Source organism: Balaenoptera acutorostrata, chromosome 2 (genome assembly GCF_949987535.1).
Source record: "Balaenoptera acutorostrata chromosome 2, mBalAcu1.1, whole genome shotgun sequence".
NCBI lineage: Eukaryota > Metazoa > Chordata > Mammalia > Artiodactyla > Balaenopteridae > Balaenoptera > Balaenoptera acutorostrata.
The window spans coordinates 2,663,943-2,680,254 of record NC_080065.1 but is presented as its reverse complement, the minus strand read 5'-3'; the positions used below and the strand labels follow the sequence as shown (position 1 = coordinate 2,680,254).

Here is a 16,312-nt window from a genome sequence, read left to right as displayed (position 1 = left end):
CTGGTCTCACAGTTTCTACCTCTGCCCCCTTCAGTGTATTCTCAATGCAGCAGAGTGATTCTTTTTTTTTTTTTAAAGACTTATTTATTTATTCATTTTGGCTGTGTTGGGTCTTCTTTGCTGCGCACGGGCTTTCTCTAGTTGCGGCGAGAGGGGGCTACTCTCCCTTGCGGTGCAGAGGCTTCTCATTGACGTGGCTTCTCTTTTTGCGGAGCACGGGCTCTAGGTGTGAGGGCTTCAGTAGTTGCAGCATGCGGGCTCAGTAGTTGTGGCTTGCGGGCTCTAGAGCACAGGCTTAGTAGTTGTGGTGCATGGGCTTAGTTGCTCCGCGGCGTGTGGGATCTTCCAGGACCAGGGCTCGAACCCGTGTCCCCTGCATTGGCAGGCAGATTCTCAACCACTGCGCCACCAGGGAAGTCCCCAGAGTGATTCTTTTAAAATGTGTGTTAATATCACTCCTCTGCTCAAAACACTCCGAAGATTTCCCATCTCACTCTGAGTGAAGAAAAAAGTCCTCAGGTGGCCCTGAAGCCCTACATGATCCCTGGGGTCCCAGGTTCCTCTCTTATGCCGTAGCTATCTTGCTCATTCTCCTCTAGCCCTGCTGGCCTCCTTCCTGTCCCTGGGACATGCCAAACTGCCCCTGCCTCAGGGCCTTTGCATTTTCTTTTGTTCCCTCTGCCTGGAATACTCTTGCTTCCTTCAGGTCTCAGCTCAAATGTGTTTTTCTTAGAGAGGCCTTGCTTGACTCCTCTCTACAAAGTACTAACTGCCTCCCTCTTACTTTTTTTATTTCTCATGAGCACTTACCTGACACATTACGCAGCTTCTTATTTTTTTTGTAGATCTTTTTACAAAAATTTTATGTTGGAGTGTAGTTGATTAACAATGATGTGTTAGTTACAGGTGTACAGCAGAGTGATTCACTTATACCCATACAAGTATCCATTCTTTTTCAAATTCTTTTCCCGTTTAGGTTATTACAGAATACTGAGCCGAGTTCCCTGTGCTATACACTAGGTTCTTGTTGATTATCTATTTTAAATATAGTAGACACAGCTTCTTATTTGTTGACTGCCTTTCTTTCCTTGCAGAATATAAGTTCCCAGAGGGAGGGAACTATGCTTTGTTCACTGCTATTCCCATAGTACTGAGAGCAGTGCCCGGCGCATAGTAGATGCTCAGTAACCACCTGTGGAGTGGGTGCATGAGTGTGTCCTGTCTGAAGGGGTAACCTCAGTGAGTGATTTCCTTAGTCATTTGGAACAGTCTAGAGAGATTTAATAAAATTAAGTCCAGTAAAAGGTAATTGTGTGTGTGTGTGGTGGAGCTGGAGATGGGAACGGGGATGCGGGGTGGTGAGGGAAGTACAGATATTGAATGTTCCACAAAGCCATATATAATGTTAGAAAAATAATAGCTAGGTGAGAACTGTGTTTGAGAGTAAATAATTTTGGAAGTAAATGAGTCTGGTTCAGTTTATCCGTTCACTGTAGTTTTTATTTATTCAACATGAAGAGAAAAACATCACAAAGCAAGTGACCCAAAATAGCACATTTTGTGCATTTCTTCAGCCCCTTGGCAGCATCAGGCAGATGTGTTCACGCTGCACTGACTTGTGTGTGAATCTCCCGGCTCTTCACCCGCAGCTTGTTGACCTGGGACTCGGCAATGTCAGCCCGTTCCTCGGCCTCCTCCAGCTCGTGCTGGAGCTTGCGGAATTTGGCAAGATTAGCGTTGGATTGCTCCTCCTAAGAATAAAGTTGTGAGAGTTAGACTTTGTGGTTCTCATTGCACTTGTCATAAACAGGATTATTTCCTCAACTCAGATATTTCCTTCTTACGGTTTGTTTGTCATATCTGATTTCAAATCCAGAGAGAACTTGTAACTTCAATTACATTTTTTACTCTAAAGAATGAAAGAAGAAATAGTTTTGAAATGGAAGAGACGAGCTCATTATGTCAAACCCATGTATACGTGAAGTCTATTTATGATGTATGGACTGAGTGGAAAGGAGGAAGAGACCCATGTGCGCTCGCTCACAGAGGTTAGACAGTAAATGTAAGGTCAAATTCTAACTTTGGGAAAATCCCAGTTGAAGTGTTTTTGCCATATATTTTGACTCTGGTATACAGAGACGCTGCGGGTGGGGGGATGGGGATAGGAAGAAAGTATGCCCTTTGTTGGTTGCACTTACTACCATTCGTGCCTCTCCCTTTCGTGTTCCCTTTTCTTACCTCTTACCCACTACATTGTGTCTGGAAGAGTGGGGAACAACCAGGAAAAGTGAAGCTGGAGAATCTTCCAACACATCCTAATTTGCTACAGCGAATGTGCAGGGATCAGTCCCTGCTGATGACAGTGGTAGTGAGGGAAGGAGTCAGCTGGGGTAAAAGATTTCTGTTTGGCTTTTGGGAACAATTGATTTTGTGCATTTCTAGAGGGAGAGGAATATTTATCATGGTGTTAGATTTTCTGCTGGATATTCTTTGCAGCTATCAAGTAAGGTGGGTTATTTGGAATTTTCTTTTTTTCCCCCAATCCCTACAAATTGCTTAATAATAAAAATATCTCGTCTTGAGGTCTTATTCTATAATTAGGATTTGGGGGTAAATTCATATTTATATCATCTCTCTTAAAATAAGAATGACATATTCTTACTTGGTCTCTTTCTTTCTCATTAACACATTCTCTTAATATACTTTCTACCCCCAACGAAGTTTCCTTCTTCCCTCAAGGGCTTAAAGATACTGACAGCCTCCTCAGCTTGTCTCTTGTATGATTTCACCTTTGCCTGTAATTTATCTACCAGGTCTTGCAGCCTGAGAACATTCTTGCGGTCTTCCTCAGTCTGGAAGTTTGAAAAAAATGGTCTGCATTGAATCCAACAAAATCAAACCACTACAGGTGGTGAAGTAAATCACTTTGATATGATGGCAGGTGGGCCTGGGGTAAATGTGGTCAACTCTGAGGCTTCCTTCATAGTATTAACAGTAGCCATTCTTGGTAAATGTCCTCTGTGTGCAGGCACTATATTGGAGAGTTATACACGTCTCTAATCCTTACCTCCCTACTCTGGTGAGTGGATGTTTTTATTCTATTTTACAGGTGATGAATTAAGGTTGAGAGTGTTAGGTAACCTATCCGAGTTTAAAAAGTAAGAGGCCAAACTAGGACTAATACCAGTTTATCTGTCTTTGAAACCTGTATTCTTTCCTCACTTACATTATTTTCTAAAGGCCTTCCTGATTTTCCTAGCTTAGGAAAGGGTCTGTGATAGGTGATTGTGTCATTTGCCCCTTATGTATATCGAGTTAACATGTAGCTATTTGTGAGTACCACATAGTCACCAGGTTTTCAATTTCCCTTTGTGTAGGAAGTCTGGATATTCTAGAAAGCTCTTCCCCTTACCTGGTAGGTGAGTTCCTTTACTCTTCTCTCATGTTTCCGCAAACCTTTAACAGCCTCAGCATTACGTTTCTGCTCACTTTCAACCTCTCCTTCAAGCTCACGTACCTACAATCAAGAAAGATACTTATATAGTCACTCTTGGGGGATGTTAATTAACTCAGGACCTACTGACGATATTGGGTGGCTGTCCCCAGCCACAGGATAAGGATGGGAGTCAATATACAAGAAGAGAGACGGATCGGGGAGTGCCGTTTTCACTTCCCGGATTCAGAGAGATTGAGAGACCCACCCTACCCTCCAGCTTCTGGATGTGCTTCTTGCCACCCTTCAGGGCCAGCTGCTCAGCCTCGTCCAGGCGGTGCTGCAGGTCCTTCACCGTCTGCTCCAGGTTCTTCTTCGTCCGCTCCAGGTGGGCGCTGGTGTCCTGCTCCTTCTCTGTCAGCTCCTCGGCCATCATGGCCGCCTGGTTAAGTTCACAAGAGGCATCAGTGGGCCACCCACCCCTCCTATGCGGGCACACGGAGGGCGCTGTGAGGCTGGCACTAGGCACGCTGATGCTTTCCTCCTTGCCGCAGCCACCGCTGATGCTGCACGGTTCCCCTCCCGCTTTGCCTCTGCTGAGGCTCCGCCTCCTTCCGTCTGTCCGGGAAGCCACCACTGACTGAATGCAGGGGTGCGGAGAGGACACCTACTTGCAGGTCCCAAAGGGGCGGCGTGGAAGCCCCTTTCTTATCTCCAGACAGCACCTCTGATAAGAAAGAATGGAGCGCACATCCGTGACGGCCTTCTTGGCCTTCTCCTCTGCATTTTTGGACTCCTGGATAGACTTCTCCACCTCTGCCTGGCATTGGGCTATGTCAGCTTCCAGTTTTTTCTTGGTATTTGTGAGGCACGTGTTCTACAAGAAAAATTAGATAAGAGGTTCGGGCTACATTTGGACACTTACAACGATTGGAAGGGAGAGGGTTGGGTGGGGAAAGAAGTCAAGCTCGAGAACGTTCCATTTCTTATTTTTCACACAGGTGAAAAAAAATTAAAAAGACTTTCATTTTTGATAGGACAGATATCCCAAAACAGGCCCGAGACTGGTACATAAAAGAAGTGAGTAAATGATAAATGTGGACATTCAAATATTTGAGGAAGGATAAATTATTTATTTAAAGGTGCTGGAACAAGGAAATGGTTGACATAACTATGTGAAATGAAAAATAATTCTCATGATCAAAACATTGTACAGAGTTGTTAGGATGATGACAAACGAGAAATCATTTGCAATGTGCATTACTGAAAAAATATTTCCTTCCTTAATATGTAAAAAAGACAAATCATTAAGAAAAAAGGGCAAAAGTACAAATAGCTAAGACACACCAGAAGAAATACAAATAGCCAACAAAGACAACAAAATGTTCCACCTCATTAGTAATCAAAGAAATAAGAATTTTTAAAATGAGGCATTTTCAACCATAAAATCAGTGAAGATTAAAAAAAATAATAGCTAAGCACTCTCACTTATTTTCCCCATGGGAGTAAAAATTGGGACAACTTTGTGAAAGACCAATTTACAACATATCATAAATGTCTTTGCTGTTTTGACCATGAATATATACTTCCAGGAATTTACTTACTTTTAGGAATATTAAGGAAATAGTAATCATGGATATATGTGAAAATTTAGTTATGAAGAAGTTAGTCATACAATCTTCTAATCACAAACATTTTTATTGGGAACAGTGTAAAAATATCCAACCGTAGAAGCCTGATTACATACACGTGCCATAATACACAACTACCATGGACGGCTTTTCTGCCATGAAAGAACCGTATCGTAGAAAACTATTTTAAAATATAGAAATATGCTCACAACACGTTGTTAAATGAAAAAAAGTTGCAAAAGGATTGATCACGTTTACAAAAAATATCATATTTATGTATAGAACAAGAGCCTAGGAGATTCCAAAATGCTAACAATATGGTTGGTATTTTTCTAGTTTTTTGGCTAATTCAAAAAATAGTTTTTAAAGCAAGGAATTTTGGGGGAATTCCCTGGCGGTCCAGTGATTAGGGCTTTGTGTTTCCACCACGCAGGGCACGGGTTCGATCTCTGGTTGGGGAACTAAGATCCCGTATGCCATGTGGTGTGGTCCAAAAAAATAAGAAATGAAACAAGGAATTCTTTAACTTTCCTAAAAGTAATTATTTCAAAAGACAATCCTAATTTTCTAAGCTCGCAGCTTAAATGTTACTGCCTCTGTGAAGCCTTTTCCAGCCCTTTTATGCAATAATTTGTCATGCCTTGCTCTGATTTCCCCATGATCTTTTATCTTCAGATAAAAGAAAGCTCAGCAATCTGTCTATCTAGAGACCAAGTTATTCCAAGAACTAGGCCTAATGAAAGTTTGTCTTGACCACTAGCCTGGAAGGAGCGGTGGGAACTCCTCTCCGTCAAGCCTGGGTCCTGCCTGCCTCCAGGGTGGACCCAGAGTGGAGTGAGGACGGACACACGTGGGGGTGAAGGAGCTGCACGCGGTCGCTGGCCTCCAGCAGCTCGTGCTCCGCCAGCTTGCGGGTGCGCTCCGTCCGCGCCAGGGCCACCTTCCTCTCCTCCGGCTCCTCCAGCGAGAGGCCATTCCTGCGCTCCACGAGGGCCAGCTGCTCCTTGAGGTCCTCACTGCTCCTCAGGGCGTCATCCAGATGCAGCTGGGAGCCCTTCACGAGAAACCAGGGGTGAGACCGGAGCCCAGGGCAGGCTGAGGTCCCGCCAGGTCCTCCAGGGGCCGTGCATTCACCTTGAGCTGGCTCTGGACTGAGCACAGGTGTTTCTGGGTCTCTGCCACCTGGCGGTTGGAGTGGCCCAGCTGAATCTGCATCTCACTGAGGTCTCTCTCCATCTTCTTCTTCAGCCTCAGAGCAACATTCCGGCTCTGGATCTCAGCATCCAGCACGCTTTGCATGGCCTTTGCTGCCCGCTGGCTGTTTCTTTTCAGCTGCTCGAGTTCTTCTTCCTTCTCAGTGATCTTGCGGTCAAGCTCAGATTTCAGCTGGTTCAACTCTAGCTGGACACGCAAAATCTTGCCCTCTTCATGCTTCAAGGAACCCTGATAAAAGTAAAGGAGTGATTGGGATTGCCGGGGGCAGCCACCTTCTTGAATGAGGTTTTTCATCCCCATTAGGATAAAAAGGGTATTATTAGGCTCATTTTACAAATAAATAGAACAGTACTCAAAAAGGTCAAACAGTTTGCTCCCAAATTGTTACTAGTAATGAAACTAGAACTGAAGCTTTGTTGTTAACAATCTTATGTCTTGAGAAGGACAGAGCATCGTTTTCAATTAGTAAAAATTTTGATTACTGTGTCTTTTTAAATAGTGACCATAAGTCAGGAGCCAACCTCTGCTCAAAAAAGACAGAGAAAAACAGAGGAATTGCTCTCCTGTTATCCTGCATAGGGCAAATTTCCCTAGACCCTCTTAAGCATCCGCCCCTCACTGGCCACAGCTGGTGATAGCATCAGGATCCTGCACTCTTTGGACCACACAGAATTCCCAGCAGCCAAAGATGACCGTGTATAACTCTCTGTTAAAACTAAGGAATTCTGAGCTGGCTCTCAGGATGTTTGTTTGGTGATTGAGTTCTTGCTTTCTGAGAGGAAGACGTTGAGGACATAATGAACAAGTTTATTTATTCAATAGGAGAAATACAATGGACTAGAGAACACTCATGAGGCGAGGCAGCAGAGAGCAGCTGGTCCCCCCCCAGGGCGGGGGTGGGGCTGGATTCTTCCCATTGGAGCCCCAGTGCCTCCTGCAGGAAGGGCCCCTGGGGGTGGTCTAGTCCCCTTCCTCAGCGCCCCGCCCTCCTTCACATTCCAGACACGTGCCTCCACCTCTTCCAGGGCAGCCTGGAGGTCTGACTTTTCTTGCTGCACTTGCTTCCTGGTCTTCTCCACTTCCTGAAGATTCTTGCTCATTTCCGCGATCTGCATGGTTAAGTCGGAAATCTCTTCTGCAAAGACAGGCTTGATTTAGGCTGTTTTCACAGGCTCTGTCTGATAGCACAGGCATTTGCCAGGGAATTTGGGGATTGGTGATTCATTCATGACCTTCATATAGGAGAGGACAAATACAGTGAAACCTTTCGGGGGAGGTGTTGACAAGACACAGGTGTGTGGCCTCACCTGAAGATGCAGAGGGAGGAACAACAGAACACCTGTATGACCCTGAACCTTCACACGGTGAACAAAAGGGTCACAGAGAGGACCGGGGGACACTACTGTGGAGAAAACAGATAGAATCATGGTCTCAGAAATAGAAGGGGCTTTAGAGGGCATTGGGTCTGGTCTAGTTTTGTAGGACAGCGGTCTGAGATCCTAAGGGATCTAGTGACAGGATCAAGGACACAAAGACATGTAGAGACAGAATCCATGGAAGATATGTTCTGTAGAAGAGCACGGAGCTTAGCAGCCCAGCGAACCCTCTGTTCTCGAGAACAAGGCTTGGCTGTGACTATGCCTTACATTGGGGAAGTTTGGGTCCCAGGGAAAAGTGAATAGATGTGAGGATTTAGTGGGGCATCGGGAAGGAGGAGGCTGTGGCCAAATGGGGGAGTGGTGGCCAGAAGAGAAGGGGGGCTGTCACACACCTGTGATAGGGAGAGAGCAGGGGGCTGTCACATACCTGTGACGGGAAGACAGCTGGGGGCTGTCACATACCTGTGATGGGGAGAGAGTTGGGGGCAGTCACATAACTGTGATGTGGAGACGGCTGGGGGCTGTCACATACCTGTGATGGGGAGACAGTTGGGGGCTGTCAGGTACCTGTGGTGCGGAGACAGCTGGGGGCTGTCACATACCTGTGATGGGGAGACAGCTGGGAGCTGTGACTCACCGGTGATGGGGAGAGAGGTGGGGGCTGTAACTCACCTGTGATGGGGAGAGAGATGGGGGCTGCCACCTACCTGTGATGGGGAGAGAGCTGGGGGCTGTCACGCACCTGTGATTGGAGACAGCTTGGGGTTGGCACATACCAGTGATGGGTAGAGAACTGAGGGCTGTCACCCAAATGGGAAGGGGAGAGGGCTGGGGGCTGTCACACACCTGTGATATGGAGACAGCTGGGGACGGTCACACACCTGTGATGGGGAGACAGCTGGGGGCTGTTACATACCTATAATGGGGAGACAGATGGGAGCTGTCACATACCTGTGATGTGGAGACAGCTGGGGGCTGTCACATACCTGTGATGGAGAGAGAGTTGGGGGCTGTCAGGGACTGTGACACGGAGAAAGATGGGGCCTGTCACATAACTTTGATGGGGACACAGCTGGGGGCTGTCACATACCTATGATGGGGAGAGAGTTGGGGGCTGTAAGGCACCTGTGATGCGGAGAGAGCTGGGAGCTGTCACATACCTGTGATGGGGAGACAGCTGGGGGCTGTCACTCACCTGTGATGGGGAGAGAGCTGGGGGCTTTCACATACGTGTGATGCGGAGAGAGCTGGTGGCTGTTTCATACCTGTGATGTGGAGACAGCTGGGGGCTGTAACATACCTGTGATGGGGAGAGAGTTGGGGGCTGTCAGGCACCTGTGATGCAGAGACAGCTGGCGGCTGTCACATACCTATGATGGGGAGAGAGCTGGGGGCTGTCACTCCCATGTCATGGGGAGAGACCTGGGGGATGTCACACACCTGTGATGGGGAGAGAGCGGGGGCTGTCACTCACCTGTAATGGGGAGAGATCAGGGGGCTGTCACACACCTCTGATGGTGAGAGAGGTGGGGACTGTCAAACACCTGTAATGGGAAGAGAGGTAGTGGTTGTCACATACCTGTGATGTGGAGACAATGGGGGCTGTCACATACCTGTGATGGGGAGAGAGCTGGGGGCTGTCACACACCTGTGATGGGGAGAGAGCTGGGGACTGTCAAACACCTATGATGGGGAGAGAGCTGGGGTCTGTCACATACCTGTGATGCGGAGAGAGCTGGTGGCTGTTTCATACCTGTGATGTGGAGACAGCTGTGGGCTGTAACATACCTGAGATGGGGAGAGAGTTGGGGGCTGTCAGGCACCTGTGATGCAGAGAGAGATGGCGGCTGTCACATACCTATGATGGGGAGACAGTTGGGGGCTGTCACTACCCTGTCATGGGGAGAGACCTTGGGACTGTCACACACCTGTGATGGAGAGAGAGCTGGGGGCTGTCACTCACCTGTAATGGGGAGAGAGCTGGGGGCTGTCACACACCTGTGATGGGGAAAGAGATGGGGACTGTTAGACACATGTGATGGGGAGAGACCTGGGGGCTGTCACATACCTGTGATGGGGAGACAGCTGGTGTCTTTCAGATACCTGTGAAGTGGAGACAGTTGGGGGCTGACACATACCTGTGATGGGGAGAAAGCAGGGGGCTGTCACTCACTTGTGATAGGGAGAGAGCTGGGGGCAGTCACACACCTGTGATGGGAGAGTGCTGGGGGCTGTCACTCACCTGTGATGGGGAGAGAGCCGGGGGCTGTCACACACCTCTGATGGTGAGAAGGATGGGGACTGTCAAACACCTGTGATGGGAAAAGAGCTAGTGGTTGTCACATACCTGTGATGTGGAGAAAATGGGGACTGACACATACCTGTGATGGGGAGAGAGTTGGGGGCTTTCAGGCTCCTGTGATGCGGAGACAGCTGGGGGCTGTCAAATACCTGTGATGGGGAGAGAGCTGGGGGCTGTCACACACCTGTAATGGGTAGAGACATGGGGGCTGTCACATACCTGTGATGCAGAGACAGCTGGTGTCTTTCAGATACCTGCGAAGTGGAGACAGTTGGGGGCTGACACATACTTGTGATGGGGAGAAAGGTGGGACCTGTCAGGCACCTGTGATGAGGAGACAGCTGGGGGCTGTCAGATACCTGAGATGGCGAGAGAGCTGGGGGCTGTCACTCACCAGTGATGTGGAGAGAGCTGGGGGCTGTCACATACCTGTGATGGGGAGAGAGATGGGGACTGTCACATACCTGTGTCGCTGAGACAGCTGGAAGTTGTCACATACCTGTGATGGGGAGAGAGCTGGAGGCTGCCACTCACCTGTGATGGGGAAAAAGATGGGGGCTCTCACTCACCTGGGATGGGGAGAGAGCTGGGTGCTGTCACCCACCTGTGAAGGGAAGAGAGATGGGCGTTGTCACGCACCTGTGATATGGAGACAGCTGGGGAAGGTCACACACCTGTGATGGGGAGAGAGCTTGGGGTTGTCACATAACTGTTATGTGGAGACAGCTGGGGGCTGTCACCTATAATGGGGAGACAACTGGAGGCTGTCATATACCTGTGATGGGGAGAGCGCTGGGGTTGTCACTCACCTGTAATGGGAAGAGAGATGGGGGCTGTCAATCACCTGTGATGGGGAGAGAGCTGGGGGCTGTCACTCACCTGTGATGGGGAGAGAGATGGGGGCTGTCACATTCCTGTAATGGGGAGAGAGCTGGGGGCTGTCACATACCTGTGATGCGGAGAGACCTGGTGGCTGTTTCATACCTGTGATGTGGAGACAGCTGTGGGCTGTAACATACCTGAGATGGAGAGAGAGTTGGGGGCTGTCAGGCACCTGTGATGCAGAGACAGATGGCGGCTGTCACATACCTATGATGGGGAGACAGTTGGGGGCTGTCACTCCCCTGTCATGGGGAGAGACCTTGGGACTGTCACAAACCTGTGATGGAGAGAGAGCTGGGGGCTGTCACTCACCTGTAATGGGGAGGGAGCTGGGGGCTGTCACACGCCTGTGATGGGGAAAGAGATGGGGACTGTCAAACACCTGTGATGGGGAGAGACCTGGGGGGTGTCACATACTTGTGATGCGGAGACAGCTGTTGTCTTTCAGATACCTGTGAAGTGGAGACAGTTGGGGGCTGACACATACCTGTGATGGGGAGAAAGCAAGGGGCTGTCACTCACTTGTGATAGGGAGAGAGCTGGGGGCAGTCGCACACCTGTGATGGGAGAGAGCTGGGGGCTGTCACTCACCTGTGATGGGGAGAGCGCTGGGGTTGTCACTCACCTGTAACGGGAAGAGAGATGGGGGCTGTCAATCACCTGTGATGGGGAGAGAGCTGGGGGTTGTCACTCACCTGTGATGGGGAGAGAGATGGGGGCTGTCACATACCTGTGATGAGGAGAGAGCTGGGGCTGTAACGCACCTGTGATGTGGAGACAGCTGGGGACGGTCACACACCTGTGATGGGGAGAGAGCTGGGGGCTGTCACTCACCTGTGATGGGGAGAAAGCTTCGGGCTGTCACACTCCAGGGATGGGGATAGAGTTTGGGGCTGTCACTCACCTGTAATGGCGAGAGAGCTGGGGGCTGTCACATACGTGTGATGGGGAGATAGTTTGGGACTGTCAAACACCTGTGATGGGGAGAGAGCTGGGTGCTGTCACACAAAAGTAATGTGGAGAGATATTGGGGCTGTCACTTACCTGTGATGGGGGAGAGATGGGGACTGTCAGTCATCTGTGATGGGGAGAGAGCTGGGGGCTGTCACATACATGTGACTGGGAAGGGTTCCGGGGGTTGTCACTCACCTGTGATGCGGAGAAAGCTGGTGGCTGTCACATACCTATGATGGGGAGAGAGTTGGGGGCTGTCAAGCACTTGTGATGTGGAGACAGCTGGGGGTTGTCACATCACTGTGATGGGGAGAGAGCTGGGGTCTGTCACCCACCTGTGAAGGTGAGAGAGCTGGGCATTGTCACGCACCTGTGATATGGAGACACCTGGGGACGGTCACACACCTGTGATGGGAAGAGAGCTTGGGGTTGTCACATACCTGTGATATGGAGACTGCTGGGGGCTGTCACATACCTATAATGCGGAGAAAGCTGGGGGCTGTCACATACCTGTGATGTGGAAACAGCCGGGGCCTATCATATACCTGTGATGGGGAAAGAGCTGGGGGCTGTCACTCCCCTGTCATGGGGAGAGCCCTGGAGGCTTTCACACACCTGTGATGGGGAGAGAGCAGGGGACTGTCACTCACCTGTAATGGGGAGAGAGCTGGGGGCTGTCACACACCTGTGATGGGGAAAGAGATGGGGACTGTCAAACACTTGTGATGGGGAGAGACCTGGGGGCTGTCACATACCTGTGATGTGAAGACAGCTGGTGTCTTTCAGATACCTGTGAAGTGGAGATATTTGGGGTCTTACACATACCTGTGATGAGGAGAAAGGTGGGGTCTGTCAGGCACCTGTGACAAGGAGACAGATGGGGGCTGTCACATACCTGTGATGGGGAGAAAGCAGGGGGCTGTCACTCACTTGTGATAGGGAGAGAGCTGGGGGCAGTTGCACACCTGTGATGGGAGAGAGCTGGGGGCTGTCACTCACCTGTGATGGGGAGAGAGCTGGGGGCTGTCACACACCTCTGATGGTGAGAGAGATGGGGACTGTCAAAAACCTGTGATGGGGAGAGAGTTGGGGGCTGTCAGGCTCCTGTTATGCGGAGACAGCTGGGGGCTTCAGATACCTGTGATGGGGAGAGAGCTGGGCACTGTCACTCACCTGTGATGTGGAGAGAGCAGGGGGCTGTCACACACCTGTGATGGGGAGAGAGATTGGGGACTGTCACATACCTGAGTCGCTGAGACAGCTGGCGGTTGTCACATACCTGTGATGGGGAGAGAGAGGGGGGCTCTCACTCACCTGGGATGGGGAGAGAGCTGGGTGCTGTCACCCACTTGTAAATGGAAGAGAGCTGGGCGTTGTCACGTACCTGTGATATGCAGACAGCTGGGGAAGGTCACACACCTTTGATGGGTAGAGAGCTTGGGATTGTCACATACCTGTGATGTGGAGACAGCTGGGGGCTGTCACATACATATAATATGGAGACAGCTGGGGGCTGTCACATATCTGTGAAGTGGAGACAGCTGTGGGTTGTCACATACCTATCATGGGGAGAGTTGGGGGCTCTCACTCACCTGTGATGGGGAAAGAGCTGGGGGCTGTCACACACCTGTGATGGGGAGAGAGCTGGGGGCTGTCACACACCTATGATGGGGAAAGAGATGGGGACTGTCAAACACCTGTGATGGGGAGAGACCTGGGGGCTGTCACATACCTGTGATGCGGAGACAGCTTGTGTCTTTCAGATACCTGTGAATTGCAGACATTTGGGGGCTTACACATACCTGTGATGGGGAGAAAGGTGGGGGCTGTCAGGCACCTGTGACGAGGAGACAGCTGGGGGCTGTCACATACCTGTGATGCGGAGAGAGCTGGTGGCTGTTTCATACCTGTGATGTGGAGACAGCTGTTGGCTGTAACATACCTGTAATGGGGAGAGAGTTGGGGGCTGTCAGGCACCTGTGATGCGGAGACAGCTGGCGGCTGTCACATACCTATGATGGGGAGAGAGCTGGGGGCTGTCAGACACCTGTAATGGGGAGAGAGATGGGGACTGTCACATACCTGTGTCTCTGAGGCAGCTGGGGGTTGTCACATACCTGTGATGGGGAGAGAGCTGGAGGCTGCCACTCACCTGTGATGGGGAGAGAGCTGGTGGCTGTCACTCACCTGTAATGGGGAGAGCGAGGGGGGCTCTCACTCACCTGGGATGGGGAGAGAGCTGGGTGCTGTCACCCACCTGTGAAGGGAAGAGAGCTGGGCGTAGTCACGCACCTGTGATGTGGAGACAGCTGGGGAAGGTCACACACCTGTGATGGGGAGAGAGCTTGGGGTTGTCACATATCTGTGTTTTGGAGACAGCTGGGGCCTGTCATATACCTGTGATGGGGAGAGCGCTGGGGGTTGTCACTCACCTGTGATGGGGAGAGAACTTCGGGCTGTCACACTCCAGTGATGGGGATAGAGTTTGGGGCTGTCACTCACCTGTAATGGGGAGAGAGCTGGGGGCTGTCACATACATGTGATGGGGAGATAGATGGGGACTGTCAAACACCTGTGATGGGGAGAGAGCTGGTGGCTGACACTCACCTGTGATGGGGAGAGTGCTGGGCCTGTCACGCACCTGTGATGTGGAGAGAGCTGGGGACGGTCACACACCTGTGATGGGGGGAGAGCTGGGGGCTGTCACTCACGTGTGATGGGGAGAGAGCTTCGGGCTCTCACACTCCAGTGATGTGGATAGAGTTTGGGGCTGTCACTCACCTGTAATGGGGAGAGAGCTGGGGGCTGTCACATACGTGTGATAGGGAGATAGTTTCAGACTGTCAAACACCTGTGATGGGGAGAGAGCTGGGTGCTGTCACACAAAAGTGATGTGGAGAGATATTGGGGCTGTCACTTACCTGTGATGGGGGAGAGATGGGGGCTATCAGTCGTCTGTGATGGGGAGAGAGCTGGGGGCTGTCACATACATGTGACTGGGAAGGGTGCTGGGGGCTGTCACTCACCTGTGATGCGGAGAAAGCTGGTGGCTGTCACATACCTATGATGGGGAGAGAGATGGGGGCTGTCACATACCTGTGATGGGGAGAGAGCTGGGGTCTGTCACATACCTGTGATGTGGAGACTGCTGGGGGCTGTCACATACCTATAATGGGGAGACAGCTGGAGGCTGTCACATACCTGTGATGTGGAGACAGCCGGGGCCTATCATATACCTGTGATGGGGAGAGAGATGGGGGTTGTCACTCACCTGTGATGGGGAGAGAGCTGGAGGCTGTCACGCACCAGTGATATGGAGACAGCTGGGGACGGTCACACACCTGGGATGGGGAGAGAGCTTGGGGTTGTTCACATACCTGTGATGTGGGGAAGGATGGGGGTGTCACATACCTGTGATGGAGAGACAACTCTGGGCTGTCACATATATGTGATGGAGAGAGAGCTGGGTGCTCTCACACACCTGTGATGGGGAGAGAGTTGGGGGTTGCCACATACCTGTAATGCTGAGACAACTAGGGGCTTTCACATACCTGTGATGGGGAGAGAGCTGAGGGGTGTAACATACCTGTGATGGGGAGAGAGCTGGGGTCTGTCACGTATCTGTGATGCCGAGACAGCTGGTGGCTGTCACATACCTGTGATGCGGAGACAGCTGGGGGCTGTCACATACCTGTGATGTGGAGACATTTGGGGGCTGTCACATACCTGTAATGCTGAGACAGAAGGGGGCTGTCAGACACTTGTGATGAGGAGAGAGCTGGGGGCTCACACATACCTGTGATGCAGAGACAGCTGGGGGCTGTCACATACCTGTGATGGGGAGAGAGATGGGGGCTGTCGTTCACCTGTGATGCGGAGACAGCTGGGGGCTGTCATATACCTGAGATGGGGAGAGAGCTGGGGGCTGTCACTCACCTGTGATGGGGAGAGAGCTGGGGGCTGTCACACACATGTGATGGGGGGAGAGATTGGGACTTTCACATTCCTTTGATGGGGAGAGAGATGGGGACTATCAAACACCTGTGATGGGTAGAGAGCTGGGGGCTCACACATACCTGTGTTGCGGAGACAGATGGCGTCTCTCACATACCTGTGATGGGGAGACAGCTCTGGCCTGTCGTTCACCTGTGATGCGGAGACAGCGGGGGCTATCATATACCTGAGATGGGCAGAGAGCTGGGGGCTGTCACACATCTGTGATGAGGGGATCGACGGGGACTTGCATATACCTGTGATGCGGAGAGAGCTGGGGGTTCTCACTCACCTGTGATGGGGAGAGAGCTGGGGGCTGTCACACACCTGTGATGGGGGGATCGATGGGGACTTTCACATACCTGTGATGGGGAGAGAGATAGGGACTGTCACTCACCTGTTAAGGGAGGAGAGATGGGGGCTGTCACTCACCTGTGATGGGGAGAGAGATGATGGCTGTCACTTAGCTGTGATGAGGAGGGAGATGGGGGCTGTCACATACCTGTGATGGGGAGAGAGCTGG

General features: G+C 50.9%; 1 protein-coding gene across 1 annotated transcript; it reads right to left on the bottom strand.

The window, feature by feature from the left end:
• Positions 1-1,601: 1,601 nt before the first annotated feature.
• LOC130707050 (myosin-8-like) lies at positions 1,602-15,972 on the bottom strand. Its single transcript, XM_057539719.1, has 11 exons — positions 15,873-15,972; positions 15,523-15,530; positions 13,669-13,738; positions 7,290-7,414; positions 6,199-6,507; positions 5,915-6,118; positions 4,185-4,310; positions 3,702-3,875; positions 3,413-3,517; positions 2,757-2,852; positions 1,602-1,751 (listed from the first exon to the last, which is right to left on the bottom strand). Exons 1-11 carry the CDS (start codon positions 15,970-15,972, stop codon positions 1,602-1,604), a joined length of 1,467 nt encoding a protein of 488 aa, XP_057395702.1.
• Between the last annotated feature and the right edge of the window lie 340 nt (positions 15,973-16,312).